Raw genomic sequence first — 14,624 nt, forward strand, 5'->3', positions numbered from 1 at the left:
GACCTTGGCAAAGTAAATTCTCAGTTGATCTAGATGCTGTTGTTAACAAGTCGTTCTATTGTGTTCTGGTTCTGGTTTTGGTTTGCCCTTGACTCTGATTATCTGCCTTGCCTGCTCTAGTCTGTTTGCCTGATCGTTTGACCTCTGCCTGTCCTCGTTGTTGATTTTGCATTGTCCTTTGGATTATATTCTCTTCAATAAAAGCTCTTAGTTGCACTTGCGTCCGTCTCAACCTCCATTACATGATTACATTACGTGGTTAATAGTTTGTTGAAAAGTTGTTGTCAACTACAGCTTTGTGATGTCTTTATTATGAAGTATTGTTTTTTAAAATATTGTGCTTCAAAATTGGCTTATTTCTTTTGCCAATTCATCTTCAATTGCCCAAGTTTAAAAGGGTCCCTCCAATGGACTTGCAATTTCAAAATCCTTGATAAATGTTCAGTGGGATTCCAGTGACAAGGTTGAGTTATTTTGACTCTTCTGTTAAAATAAAAATAAAACTAAATCATGTCAGATCATTTTCTAACTTTTAATGTGATATAGCAACCAAGATTTTATGGATGAAAATTTACAATAACCTGGTTGCACGTGTGTGCATGCCCTTTTATAATGGGGAATGTTACTGTGCTCAGAATGAACCAGTCACATTGAAACTAGAGTGTGTGATGTGTTAAGGGAATGACTCACACAGGGAAGTCTTCTTCTTTTTCTGATTGGCTCTAAGTCCACATTCTCCAAAACTCCCTGTTTTACTATTACCATTGAGAACAGCACAGTTAACATTTTCTCTCAAACAAAGAGCTATTTTTTTGACAGTTGCTCCTCACATCAATAATATCTCATATACTGCCTTCTTCCACCTTCGCAATATTGCTAGACTCCGCCATTCCCTCTCATATCACAGCACTCAAGTACTTATTCATGCTCTGGTAACATCCTGTATTGACTACTGTAATGCTATCCTTTTTTGGTGTATCTGATAAATTTCTCCACTGGCTCCAGATTATACAAAACTCAGCTGCAAGAATTATTACTCACACAAAGTCCACTGACCATATCACACCCTCCCTTATTCAGCTCCACTGGCTTCCTGTCCAACAACAAGTTCACTATAAAATTCTACCGCTCATTTTCAAAGCCATTCATAATCTGGCTCCCTCCTACCTCTCAGATCTTCTTCTCCATCCTTTATCCTTTATTATTATTATTATTATTATTTTTTATTATTATTATTATTATTATTATTATTATTATTATTATTATTATTAAGTCCCTCACTATGACTGTTGCTGTAGTAATCAACCACTAGTGCCCTGTCCTGCTGTGTTGTAATGGTGGGCAATAACATCAATATAGTAAAATAGTGTCAAAATAGTGGCAGTAGAAATGTGGAGACTATGTTTGAATATCTCAAATAGATTCATGCTAAAATGTTTGACAGTTTTTATCTCCCTGCTTTTTAGATGATCAGATATTCACAAACATAAACAAATTATGAAAAGATAATGAAAATGCCATTGTCTCACTGTAATAGAAAATGTTATTGACTCACTATAACTAGTGTGCATACATCATCAGTTAGCCTGGTCAGGGTTGCAGTAGATCAGCCTCTGTCGGGAACATTGGGTGTGAGGTGAAATACACTGAAATAAACGCGGCAAAAACGGATTGTTTAACGTGCTGCGAAAAATGTCCCGTTGTGAACAGGCCCTGGGAGTGAACTAGATGCTCCAAAATCAGATTCAATCAATGTAAAGTCAACAGGCAACATATTCAGTTACTCAACCATTAGACAATAAATTAGACAATAAACTTGCCAATAAATGCAACAATGTGGCATTCAGCAACAACATACAATACAGATGACATGGACTAGAGTACAGTCTTAATGTGGCACACTTTATGTAATATGGATTTGGAAATAATCCTTTAGGAAATTTTTAGCATGCCAAACATTCTTATCTGTGGCAGGAACTTGTTTCACATGGCATATGAAAATGAAATATGATCTGTCCCATATTTCATTCATTCATTCATTTGCTTTTTAAAAGGGAAAAATTTAAACCTGATGAAATTAATAAAGTCATGTTTTCATGTGAAAACTAACCATTATTGTTTATCTAAAACTGTTATTTACATGTATGGCATTTGGTAGACACCCTTATCCACAGCTTACATTTATCTTATTGATACATCTAAGCAGTTGAGGGTGAAGAGCCTTGCTCAAGCAGCCAACAGCAACAGCTTGGCAGTGCTGGGGTTTGAACTCATGACCATGATCAGTAACCCAACATCTTACACACTAAGCTACCACTGCAACTCAGCCATTTTGCCTCATTCAAACGCTTTAAGTTTACTGGTCATATACATGACTTATACTGTGTAGTCTGATAATTAATTAATCCAGAGTAAAATATCTGTTAAAACCATTTCCCATTAGCTAGAATTTGACTTGCTACTTAGCCAAATTATGTTAGCTACTGGAACTAATGCTAGTCTAACCTGGCATTAGCAAAGAAAACAAGTCAACTTCGGTAAACTCTGAATTCTCAACTGTGTGTGATCACAGCGGGTTTGCTTAGGTGTGCTCTGTTTGTCCTTTCAGTCTTTTCGCCTTGAACCTGAAAGAGAGAGGGACAGAGCTGACAAAGCGCTCTCTCACACACAGTGCCTTATCATCCTTGTGTGGATTTTCCACTGATATTATTAATTATGTTACTTAGTGCTATGCCTACACTGAAAACTACCCTCATCTTTAATACCAGTAACAAAAAGGAAATATAAAGCTTTTGAAAAATAAAGCTGCAGGTTTTGTCATAGGTTTTCCTCCTGGGGACCATTCATCAACCGTCTGATATTCCCACAAAAAAAAACAACAAAAAAAAAACATGCCTACTACCTGGAACTTTAGCCTTTTGTTTTGTTGAGTACAGAGTCTCATTTGCATTTTGGATTGGGGTGTGGAGTACTGGATCCGTTTACCACACACCCTTCATTCAGTACAACCTTAAAAAAGCTTTACAAAATCTTTAGAAGTCACATATGAATGCTACTACCTCATGAAACTGTTCAGCATCATGTTTGTGTCTTACATTTAAATATGGGCAATAAGCTGCAAAGTAAACCAAGAAGACCTGTGATGAGAAATACAATCTTTATGTTTTTGCTGACATCTGATGCTATGGTGCTCTTTTTTAAGGCAGTTTTTATTATTATTATTATTATTATTATTATTATTATTATTATTATTATTATTATTATTATTAAACAATGCTGTCTGAAAATATAGTAACAAATATTTACACTCTGTTAGAATGAACATTTGAATTTTTTTTAAAATACCTTATTAACATCTGGCAAGAGACCTTAAAAAATATGTAATAATTAATGTAATAATATATATAGTAAATGCTAGAGAAATATATTATGCAAGTGGTGAGGAAATTAAAACATGTCTGCACTAGTTGCTTTCAGCTATTATTAACCATTATTAACTCCTCTTCTACTTGTTTGCCAAGATCACATGCACAACACATGTGTCATCTGTGCAAAACAAGATCATGTTATCTGGTGTGGAAAAAAACAGAATAACAATGAAGCTTGACCAGCTCTGTTGGAGCGGTCACTACCCTTCATTGACATTAAAGGTTACTTTGATAGCTTTGATTTGTTTAGACAGGTCTCAAGATGACATAAGCGGTATTGGTAGACCCTTGCTAAAACTTGTGGGAGTAGAGCGATTGGGGAAAGGCGTACAGATGTGACCTCAGCCATGTTTGCACCATGGCACCAATGGTGCAGGAGGTGTGTGGGTGAATCACAGGGGACGGTGTGTTGTCTGCTCGGAGGCGAGCACATAAAGTGTATATATATACACTACACATACGCCACACACTGCATCAAATTGGTCTGCATGGCTGTCGTCCCAGAAGGAAGCCTCTTCTGCACAAGAAAGCCCGCAAACAGTTTGCTGAAGACAAACAGACCAAGGATATGGATTACTGGAACCATATCCTATGGTCTGATGAGACCAAGATAAACTTATTTGGTTCAGATGGTGTGAAGCGTGTGTGGCGGCAACCAGGTGAGGAGTATAAAGGCAAGTGTGTCTTGCCTACAGTCAAGCATGGTGGTGGGCGTGTCATGGTCTGGGGCTGCATGAGTGCTGCCGGCACTGGGGAGCTACAGTTCATTGAGGAAACCAGGAATGCCAACATGTTGTGTGACATACTGAAGCAGAGCATGATCCCCTCCCTTCGGAGACTGGGCCGCAGGGCAGTATTCCAGCATGATCACGACCCCAAACACACCTCCAAGACAACCACTGCCTTGCTAAAGGACTGGCCAAGCATGTCTCCAGACCTAAACCCTATTGAGCATCTGTGGGGCATCCTCAAACGGAAGGTGGAGGAGCATACACAGTCTCTAACATCCACCAGCTCTGTGATGTCGTCATAGAGGAGTGGAAGAGGAATCCAGAGGCAACCTGTGAAGCTCTGGTGAACTCCATGCCCAAGAGGGTTAAGGCAGTGCTGGAAAATAATGGTGGCCACACAAAATATTGACACTTTGGGCCCAATTTGGACATTTTCACTTAGGGGTGTACTCACTTTTTTTTGCCAGCGGTTTAGACATTAATGGCTGTGTGTTGAGTTATTTTGAGGAGACAGCAAATTTACACCGTTATACAAGCCGTACACTCACTACTTTACATTGTAGCAAAGAGTCATTTCTTCGGTGTTGTCACATGAAAAGATATAATCAAATGTTTACAAAAATGTGAAGGGTGTACTCACTTTTGTGATAAATATATATATATATATATATATATATATATATATATATATATATATATATATATATATAGTATCACTTTACTTTTCTGTCCCTTTGAAAAAAAAGAAAAGTATGAGTCGGGGAGAGTCTGTCTCTCTGTTTACTGATCTGCAGCGGAACACATTCAGAGCAGGACATGAAGGTGGAAGGTGACAGGACTTTGAATGAAGTTTAGAGCAACACAGTGCAGTAATACAATCAAGTTTAAACACAGTAAATATCTGAATATCAAGAAATCCTGCGGGTCATACACAACTTTCTCCGATAACCAGCCTGTCACGTGCTGAGATGCGAATGTCTCCCCCCTCGCCCACACACAATATAACAAGCTATGTAGTGTATTCCACATTTTCAAAATATACTTTAGATATAATTCTTTCCACATTAGTGATTTTTGCTTTATTCTTGTAAGCGTTTTGGTTTTCTTTGCTTTACCCTGGGCTTAAACTAATAAGATGACTGTGAAAAACAGTGGTATACTTCAATTATATGCATTCATGTTGAAATTACTGCATTTTCGTGTCAGTCCTTGTTCATTTTGACCAAGAACTATGCGCTATCACTTTAATTCAGTGTGTGAAGCACAGCAGACATAGACTCGCTGCGGAAACTATCGGTCCGCTGCTGCACCGCACCGTTCCTGCAACGCACTGGCCATGCCACGCCACGCCGCATCCGTGTGTAGTGTGAATGCGCTAACCTGTTAACATGGGCACAGGAAAAAAACATAGAAATAGCTCCAAATAGAGTATGTCTAACCCTATAATCAGGCCGTTCCACTTGTGGCTCTCTCTCTTCTCAGCCAAAGGGAGTTGGGTTTTGAAGCCTCACGGATCTGGGCCGGCCGCTGCTGAGGCAACCAGTCGCCTCAGGACCTGGGGATCCCATTTGGATCTGGAGTAGGAGCCGGAATCGAGTGTTGCTTTATCTCCTGCTCTGTTTTTTGGGTTCAACTCTCTGCCAGGTTTTTGAGCTCGTGTCATGACTCCTCCTTCCAGTATGGAGCGTCAACCCACCCTCTCTGACTCTGAGGAGCCAGAGGGGGGAGTCATTGCACTAAAAATGGAGAGCCAGGTCCAGTTCAGAGCTTGACCCCCCAGTTCAGGGGGGTGATCACCACAGTAGTCAGCACAGGCTACTTGGACAAAGGGGCCATAGAACATGTACCCCTTTCTCTGAGGGAGGGAGGTATTTACTGCTGTTATTTCCTGGTCCGCAAAAAAGATGGGAGTATGTGGCCAATTTTAGATCTACGCCATCTGAACCATACTCTTCGGACATACAGGTTCAAAATGTTGACACTCAAACTTATCGTTCCACAGATTCAGTTTGAGGACTGGTTTGTGACAATAGATCTAAAAGATGCATATTTCCAGGAAGGCAAGTCGTCCTGGCCCAGTATATAAATGACTAAGAAATAATGTTTTTGTCTCATTTGTTTAATAGGGTTCTCTTGGTCTTCATTGAGGACTTTTGTGAAAATCTGATGTTGTTTCAGGTCATATTTATGCAGATATATTGAAAATTATAAAGGGTTAACTAACTTTCAAGCATCACTGTCCATATGCCATAAGAAGCTATCTACATAGCAGCTTGTGTGACTTGGGTCACAGTCACGGGTATCCTGTCTGTAAAACCTGGCGATAGCCTCCTCTCATATTTTCTGCCATGGTGTGTGTATTTTTTATACAGTGGGGGAAATAAGTATTGGACTCGTCAACATTTTTTTCAGTAAATATTTTTCCAATGAGGTTATTCACATGGTTTCTGATAAAAAATCAAGGCGTTAGAATGGCCCAGTCAATCACTTGACTTGAATCCAATTACACAAGATTTAAAGAAAATATGTTTAGAAGAATGGGCCAAAATCACACCTGAATACTGCGGCCCACTAATTTCTTCATACAGGAAATGTCTTGAAGCTGTCATTACAAACAAAGGCTTCTCCACTAAGTATTAAATACATTTCAGTTAGCGTGTTCAATAATTTTTTCCTGTGTCATTCCACTTTATTACACATAACTTTATTAGTGTTGACTTTTATGTCGTGAATTCTTTATATTTGCGGATTTCTTGAGTTAATACTGATGTCTGGTGAAAATATCATGTGGATAGCCTCATTGGAAATATATTTACTGATACAAAATGTTGACGTGTCCAATACTTATTTCCCCCACTGTATATTGCTACAGAGCTCTGTAACACCCAATAATTTTGTGCATTACTGACCTGCAGCTGTGTAACTTACTCATTCTGTGGTATCATAAACAGCGCATAACCTACAGAGGGAACTAGTTGTCTAATGATAGCTAGCTAGTAGGAGTGTAATGATGCATCACAATGCAAAATTGTGACAATATTGTTTACAGTATTAAACCTTGGTTCATAGAATTTTTTACATTTGTTATATTTTATAGACACAAGAATGCACAGTTTTGTATAGTTTATGATTCTGAAATAAGAAGGGAGTCTTTTCAGTCATAATTTTTCTTTATTAACTTTGTTCAAAATATTTTGAGAATTGAATTGAATAATCAAAACTATAATGCCTTGTATAATGCCATGTTCTTTTTACCCAATCTCTGTGTTCTCCATGTCTTTTGATATCCAGATTTGTTATCCAGCCTGTCAAAAATAATTGTGGCACATATTTAGGCATGGGAGCCATTGGTGAATTTTGGTGGTCAACCAAATTGCAGTGTGGGCCTGCATCACCTTAATGATTATGGGGGTTTTTCCCTGTAAAAATTCCTATCTTTAATATATTTAAATCCAAACTGTTTATCCAGCTGCAAGCAACTAAACCAACCTTAAATCTGCTTAAATAGTGTGCATAACAATATTCCCAGCAATATTGTTTCTTTAAAATAGAAAGAAAAAAAACAAAACAGCTATTGGTATACAGTACATGAACAAGTTGTAGTTAGTCTAAATTATAGTGTAGTCCTATAGCATAGGATGCAACCATAAGCAACTCGATTGCTTCATAATAAGCTGAACAAATAATAAAGTCAGGTAAATAATAAAAAATAATGACACGGCTAGTATGGAATGGTAATGTTTGTATAGTGACAAACAGGGCAAGGCGGTTGTCACCAGGAAGTCAATCTCCCTTGCAATTTGCTAGGCTGGAGCCTTTGAGCATTAAAGCTATTGTGCTACAGTAAGTGGAGATCCCACAAACTTGATGATGCAGAAAAAAAGAAAGCAGAAACCACAAAGTACAAAGTACACACAATAAATGTATCTTTTAGTATATAAAGTGAATTGCAATTCCAGAGTGAAGTTGCATTTCTCTTTTTCTAAAAGTTTCTCAAAATCCTTTTTCTAAACCGAGTTTGTTTTAATGCATCATATCAGTCAACGTGTCAGGCAATGTGTGTGTCTGTTCAAGAAAACAGGCCCATTAAACTCCTTTAAAGACTAGGTGTCACAGTCAGAAATTTTATAAAGAAATAACAAACAAACGACAAACATAACATTTCTAAAAAATTTCAGTGGTGTGGGTGGTGTCTTAATTCATTAACAGTAAATTAATTATTTTAAGAAGCAACAGTCAATAATATGAAAAACAGCATTTAATTTATGTACATTTACAGAAATTAAAGTCTGTTTTTCTGTCACTATGTATCTATATCCATGCATAAATGAATATTTTATTGTTTGCAGTACACGTGTCACATAAAAGTATGATAAATATATATAATAAATAAATCCATACTGAATGTATTACATAAGTATGAAATACAAAACCTAAAGAGCTTGCCCAAACCTCAATGATAGTGCACCAATCAAACAGTGTTCTTTTCATTTTATAAAGATGGAGTGATGTATTAAGAAAAGTATATGAGGGATTTCACTGATGAACTTTGCCCTTGCCCTTGCCATACTTGACAAAGCCTTGTGCAAGAATGGCCACCGATTGACTAAATTCTTTAAAGTTCACCTGGCCATTGTGGCTCTTGTCCATTTTTTGCAGGGCTTCATAGATATCCTCTTGGTCTACTTTACTCTGAGAGAGAGAGGGGGGGGGGGGATGTATGGAAGTGAAAGAGCACACAGAGAAAAGGCTATTATGTCAACATTGATTGTTACTGTCAATATAATCCAAAAGTTCTATAAAAAAAAAAAACTTTGTAAAAGCATATTACTTTATTCACTCTGAATTGTGAGTACACTAAACAGTACATATCTGTTTCTGTTAAACCTGTTAAGCCTCATTTTTATACCGGGTGTGCAATTGTGCAGATCTTTTTAAAAAATAAGATGCTGGATTCTTGCTTCACTTATGTTTAGTGCTGGTCTCTCATTCTTTTCTCAACATATTACAATTTCCAATAGGGATGTTTATGCAAAACCTGCACTGTTAATATATAGCACTAAGACATGTAAAGAGATGGAATGACCTCCAGTATTCCAGTATTTGGCCAGGACATGAGTCATACAGTGAATCCCCTCATTGATTGATTTGAATGATAGACTGATTCATTTGTTTGTTCATTCATTCATCATCACTAAGCACTTATACTGGTCAGGGTCATGGTGTATCAGCAGCCTATCCTGGGAACATTGGGCATGAGACAGGAATATACACTGGATGGTATGTCAGTCCACTGCAGGGTGCCAGGCAAACTCACATTCACACATTCATTCCTAGGATTAATTCAGAGCCGTCTATTCACCTGTTTGCAAAGACTTTTAAAGAGTATGTTTGAAATAAGTACTTATTTCATTTCTCTTTCAATCTCTCTCACCTGGAACTCAGGGCTCCTCAGTTGGCACATTATCCGAGCACTGAGCTCTTCATTGCTCAGTTGATTATCACTGTCTGTTCCAGCGTACTCCTCAAACATCTCCAGTATAGCAACAATGGCCTTCTCCAGCTTAGACATTGCTGAGAGAGAGAGAGAGAGAGACTGACTGGCAGAAACATTTTTCAGCAACAATAATTTCTGTCCCAATACACTCTCTCATTTCCAGACTTGAGTACATTTACAGTTGCTCTTCTGACACTGCTGATGAAGAGAAAATCCATAGTAGAAAAACCTGTCTTCCTATAATAGCCAAGAAAAAGTGACTTCACCCATATACACCTAAAGAGAAACAACAAACCTAATAAAACTTTCATATCCGTCTTAGCATAAATGCTGGACATATGTCACTAACCAGTGCCCAAAGCGTTCATTCAAACTGTATGCTATACTGAAAAACAACCAACACTTGTAATAAATCACAATAAAATAAGGTACAGCAAAACTTCAAACTGCCACTGCCAGGATAATGTATATATTAGTCCTTAATCTTTGCATAATTTTCAACATTTAACATGAGCATCTACATACCTCAGATAAATGTGCTCAAGTGAGTGTTCACAGATTCTGGTGTCTCAAATGAAGAGTCACTGGAGAGTGGTAATGAATGCCTCTAGCAGCACTATAAGATGTTATTCATTACTGGTAAATACATAGTCTGCTTCTACCCTTTCCACACCCAGACTTTCCACCCTGCCAGAAGAAGAAGGCGACAACTTTTTCAATTTATAAAGCACATTTTCACACTCAAAAAGAAGACATAATTTAACACTACCAAAGACTCATGCAATACAAAGACATCCTACAGTTCTGTGCTTCCACCTATGTGGCAACAGTTTGGGGAAGACCCACATATGGGTGTGATAATTAGGTGTGCACATACATTTACATTTATTTAGTTATTCATTTAGCAGATGCTTTTATCCATAGCGACTTACAATTGAGGAAACACAAGCAAAGTGATATATCAAGGGAGAACAAAAGTACTGCTACCATGCAAGATTTTTAAGTGAGTTCTAGAAAAACAATATGCGCAGAGTAGAGTTGTAAGAGCCAGAGAAAGTTTATATATATATAAAATATATATATATAAAGGATAATGTGGAAGGTTGGTATTTTAGGGGTTAGTTACGTGCTCACGGAAGAGGTGGGTCTTTAGCTGTTTTTTGAAGATAGTGACAGATTCTGCTGTGGGGATTGAGGTTGGAAGTTCATTCCACCACTGAGGGTCGGTTAGTGTGAAGGTTCTGGAAAGGGACCTTGAGCCACATTGAGTAGGCACTACTAAGCTTCGGATGCTAATCGATCGTAGATTGTGTGAGGGAACGTAAGCCTTCAGGAGAGTGTTGAGGTATGGGGGTGCTGTTACAGACAAGGTCTTGTACGTGAGCATCTAGGCCTTGAATTTGATGCGGCTGGCCACATGAAGCCAGTGGAGGGAGATGAAGAGGGGTGTGACACAGGTCCTTTTGGGCTGGTTGAAGACGAGGCGTGCTGCTGCATTCTGAATCATCTGAAGGGGTTTGATGGAGCTGGCTGGGAGGCCCGAGAGTAGTGCATTGCAGTAGTCCAGTTTTGATATGACAAGAGCCTGGACTAGTAGCTGTGTCACCTGATCAGTGAGATAGGTTCTGATTTTCTTGATGTTATACAGAATGAACCTACATTACCGTGCAGTTGTTGAAATGTGGTCTGTAAAGGTCATTAAAAGTCACTCCAAGGTTCCTGGCTGTCCTGGTTGGCTTGACTGTGGTTGAGCCGAGCTGTACAGTGAGGTTGTGGTTGATTGAGGGGCAGGCTGGGATGACGAGAAGCTCAGATTTTGCCAAGTTGAGCTTAAGGTGGTATTCCCTCATCCAGTCAGACTGGCAAGCAGAGATTCATACATTTAGCCACATAATGTATTCATGATATCAATAGAAAATGGGGTAAGTCAGGTCTCTGTACATGCCATTCGAGTTCTTCCACACCAACAATGGCAAACCGTATTTCAATAGACCTTGCTCTGTGCAGAGGCATTGTCTTGCTTGAAACGGTTTGGGCTAGGCCACTTTAGTAGCAGGGAAGGGAAACCTGTAATGTTTAATGCTGCAGCATACAAAGACATTCTAGACAACTGTTTGCTTCAAACAAACAGTTTGGGAAAGGCATACATGTGGGTGTGATGGTCAGGTGTTCACGTACTCTCCACCCTAATAGAAGATAAAGGGTGGAGAGTATGTGAATTAGATTTTTATTTAATACTGTAGCAAAGTTAACTGGGAACAAGATGACCACAGAAGCACAACAGTGATGACTTTGCGAATTTTTTGATGACAACATTGAGAATATTAGACAAGTAACAAGTATTAAATTAAAGTCAAACGTTTCCTTAAATAAAAAAAAACAGTACCTGAAGAAATCAAAAATTAAAAATAATTAAATCCTCCCTTAGCAGAGGCTATATACATAAATCCTTTAAATTAGCAGTTTTAACATCAGCCCTTGTCAGCTGATCTGAGGTTATCTCTAAGATCCTAAGATCCTAGAAATGTTTGTAGCAGAGCAACTAGGCACAACTTGCATAGGAATCACATTCCTGAAATATTTCAGTCAAGATTTAGGCCTCATCACTGTGCTGAGACAGCACTTGTCAAAGTGTTAAATAATTTATTATTCACCTCCAATCAGGGTTGTGTCTCCTTACTTGTGTTGCTAGACCAGTGCAGCTTTTGATACCATAGATCATAATATTCTTCTAGATAGACCAGAAAATGTTGTTGGATTTAATGAAACAGCTCTTTTCCTGGCTTAGGTCTTACTTGATAGATCATGATTAATTAGTAAATGGGGACTCTATGCATACAAAAGTAAATATTGGGGTTCCAAAAGGTTCTTTTCTAGGCCCACTGCTTCTTCCTCCACATATCTACCTCATGGTATGATTATTTACAGACATGGTATTAGCTTCCACTGCTATGCTGATGACACACAGCTATATGTTTCAGCAAAGCCATATGTCCGACATCAGGTTAATAAAGTTTTAATAATAAAATTTAAGAGATTAGTATACGATGTTAAACCCAAGATGCAATGATGAGTTACTCTCTAATGATTCTGACAAGACAGAAGTACTTCACGTGCAGCTCTGAAAGACTTTGTTATGTAATATTATGCAGATAATATTGCAGGGATTGCATTTTCATTTCAGAAATATTGATATTGATAAGATAATAAATACTATATTATCACTACATGATGGAGAAATACTAGTTCATGCTTTTGTTACCTTTGGTTGGATAACTGCTTTCAGTTTCAGTCATTGCCTTACTATCAGGAGGTGCATAAACAAGTTCTAGCAGCCATTACTAGAAGGGGAAGTCCTGACTACCAGATGGATCACATCACCCATATCTTATCCACACTGGAAACCATTCAAATTTCCCATTAATTATAAGATACTACTAAGGACCTATAAAGCACTGAATGGTCTCACACAACAGTATCTGAGCAAACATTTGATCTTTTTGATCCACATCCCTGCTTTGATTAAAGTGTGCAGGCTCTTTATTAGTACCTAGAATAATGAAGACTACAATAAGGGGTAAATGCTCCCAAATAAAAAGAACATCCTTCCAATTAGTGTTTGGCACACAGTTTTAATCATTAAATCTAGTCTGAAAACATATTTGTTTAGTCAAGACATTTATAATTAACATTTCTATTAGGCGAAGGTGCCGATCTTGGGGCATAGAGAGTATTGGTAAACTGGGATGTTTAGATAATGTTGCCTTCCCCACACACCCACATGCTCATGCATTCACTCTGATTTGTTGACAGTGGAGTGGTGGGCCACTTTACTTTATGTCCCATTGTATCCTCATGCCTGTGCTACCTTCTAGTTATGCAGTCATAGCTAATTTTGCCAGAGTGCCTGCTTTGTGCACATGTAACATCCTCTTAAACCAATATAGGACAAGAACATACCCCTCGTTCCTCTGTCTGTCAAGATACATGTGTTAATCCTGCTATCTGATTAGATTCTGGTGCCTCCTTCTGTCCTCTATACCTTCCTGGACCACCCTGATGCCCTACTTCTACTTGGAGCTTCCTTTACCTGAGAATCATTCGCTGCTGAGGATGGTTCAACATGGTATCCTAAAGATTACTGTTAGATGTGGATGGTACTAACTGTATACCGTAAATATTTCTGTGGATGGTCTCACCTGGATAGTCTAAAAATGACATTTACTGTACTGAATTCAGATTATGCCCAAGTCTTGTCGACTATTCAGTGGATAACTCCACTTGGATTCTATAGCATTAAAGCACAATCTAATGAAATCAAGAATACTCTGATACTTGTACTGAAGATACACCCAAGAGGATGGGATCAGTTTTGATTCTGGTTCCTTTCAATGATTTTTTCTCATTGGACTGTTGCCAGTGTTGCGGATTTCTGTAAAGCTGCTTTTGCAACAATATCCAGAAAATCTGAATCGGCTTGAATACTTTTGGCCATATAGTGCAACACCAAAGCAACCATATCACTCAATATGTGATTCTATCAGGCCACCACCTCCCATATTCACTGCCAGCTTACTTATTTAGTGCTTATTTAATACTGGTATAAAATATATTTTGTTAGCTGAGTACAGCAATGACTTTAGTCACATGGATATGTTGTCTTTTTTGGCTTTGGCTAATTGAATATTGGTTCCTCCACATTTCGGTTTAGATTGTTTTCATTGCCAAACACCTTTATAATTTAGAGAATACAAAAGTCTTAATTGTTCCACAGTGAAAATTGAATATGAATACTGGGCTTGGCTGACAATGTACCTGTGTACTGTATAAGCCAGCGGCAGGGGCGTAGCCATGATTTCAGAAGGGGGGGGGGGGGGGGGGGGGCTCAGAATGTCAAGTGTATTTTTTTTCTGACCCTTGTCTAATTGATGGGATTTATCTCTTCTGGCTCTTAATTGGCTTAATAAG

The 14,624-nt window shown here is 38.3% G+C and overlaps 1 protein-coding gene across 1 annotated transcript; it reads right to left on the reverse strand.

Moving 5' to 3' along the window:
- Window positions 1-4,875: 4,875 nt before the first annotated feature.
- s100w (S100 calcium binding protein W) lies at window positions 4,876-10,493 on the reverse strand. Its single transcript, XM_017485365.3, has 3 exons — window positions 10,182-10,493; window positions 9,594-9,733; window positions 4,876-8,851 (listed from the first exon to the last, which is right to left on the reverse strand). The coding sequence occupies exons 2-3, from the start codon at window positions 9,729-9,731 to the stop codon at window positions 8,696-8,698; spliced, it is 294 nt and encodes a 97-aa protein (XP_017340854.1). The 5' UTR covers window positions 9,732-9,733; window positions 10,182-10,493; the 3' UTR covers window positions 4,876-8,695.
- Window positions 10,494-14,624: the final 4,131 nt, after the last annotated feature.

The sequence above is a fragment of the Ictalurus punctatus genome, chromosome 1 (genome assembly GCF_001660625.3).
Source record: "Ictalurus punctatus breed USDA103 chromosome 1, Coco_2.0, whole genome shotgun sequence".
Lineage (NCBI taxonomy): Eukaryota > Metazoa > Chordata > Actinopteri > Siluriformes > Ictaluridae > Ictalurus > Ictalurus punctatus.

Bases quoted from the DNA above. Each gene is read 5' to 3' on its own strand.
- s100w (XM_017485365.3), bottom strand. From the start codon at position 9,731: ATGTCTAAGCTGGAGAAGGCCATTGTTGCTATACTGGAGATGTTTGAG. The intron at 8,852-9,593 runs GTGAGAGAGATT...TCTCTCTCTCAG, and splicing joins TGAGGAGCCCTGAGTTCCAG to AGTAAAGTAGACCAAGAGGA.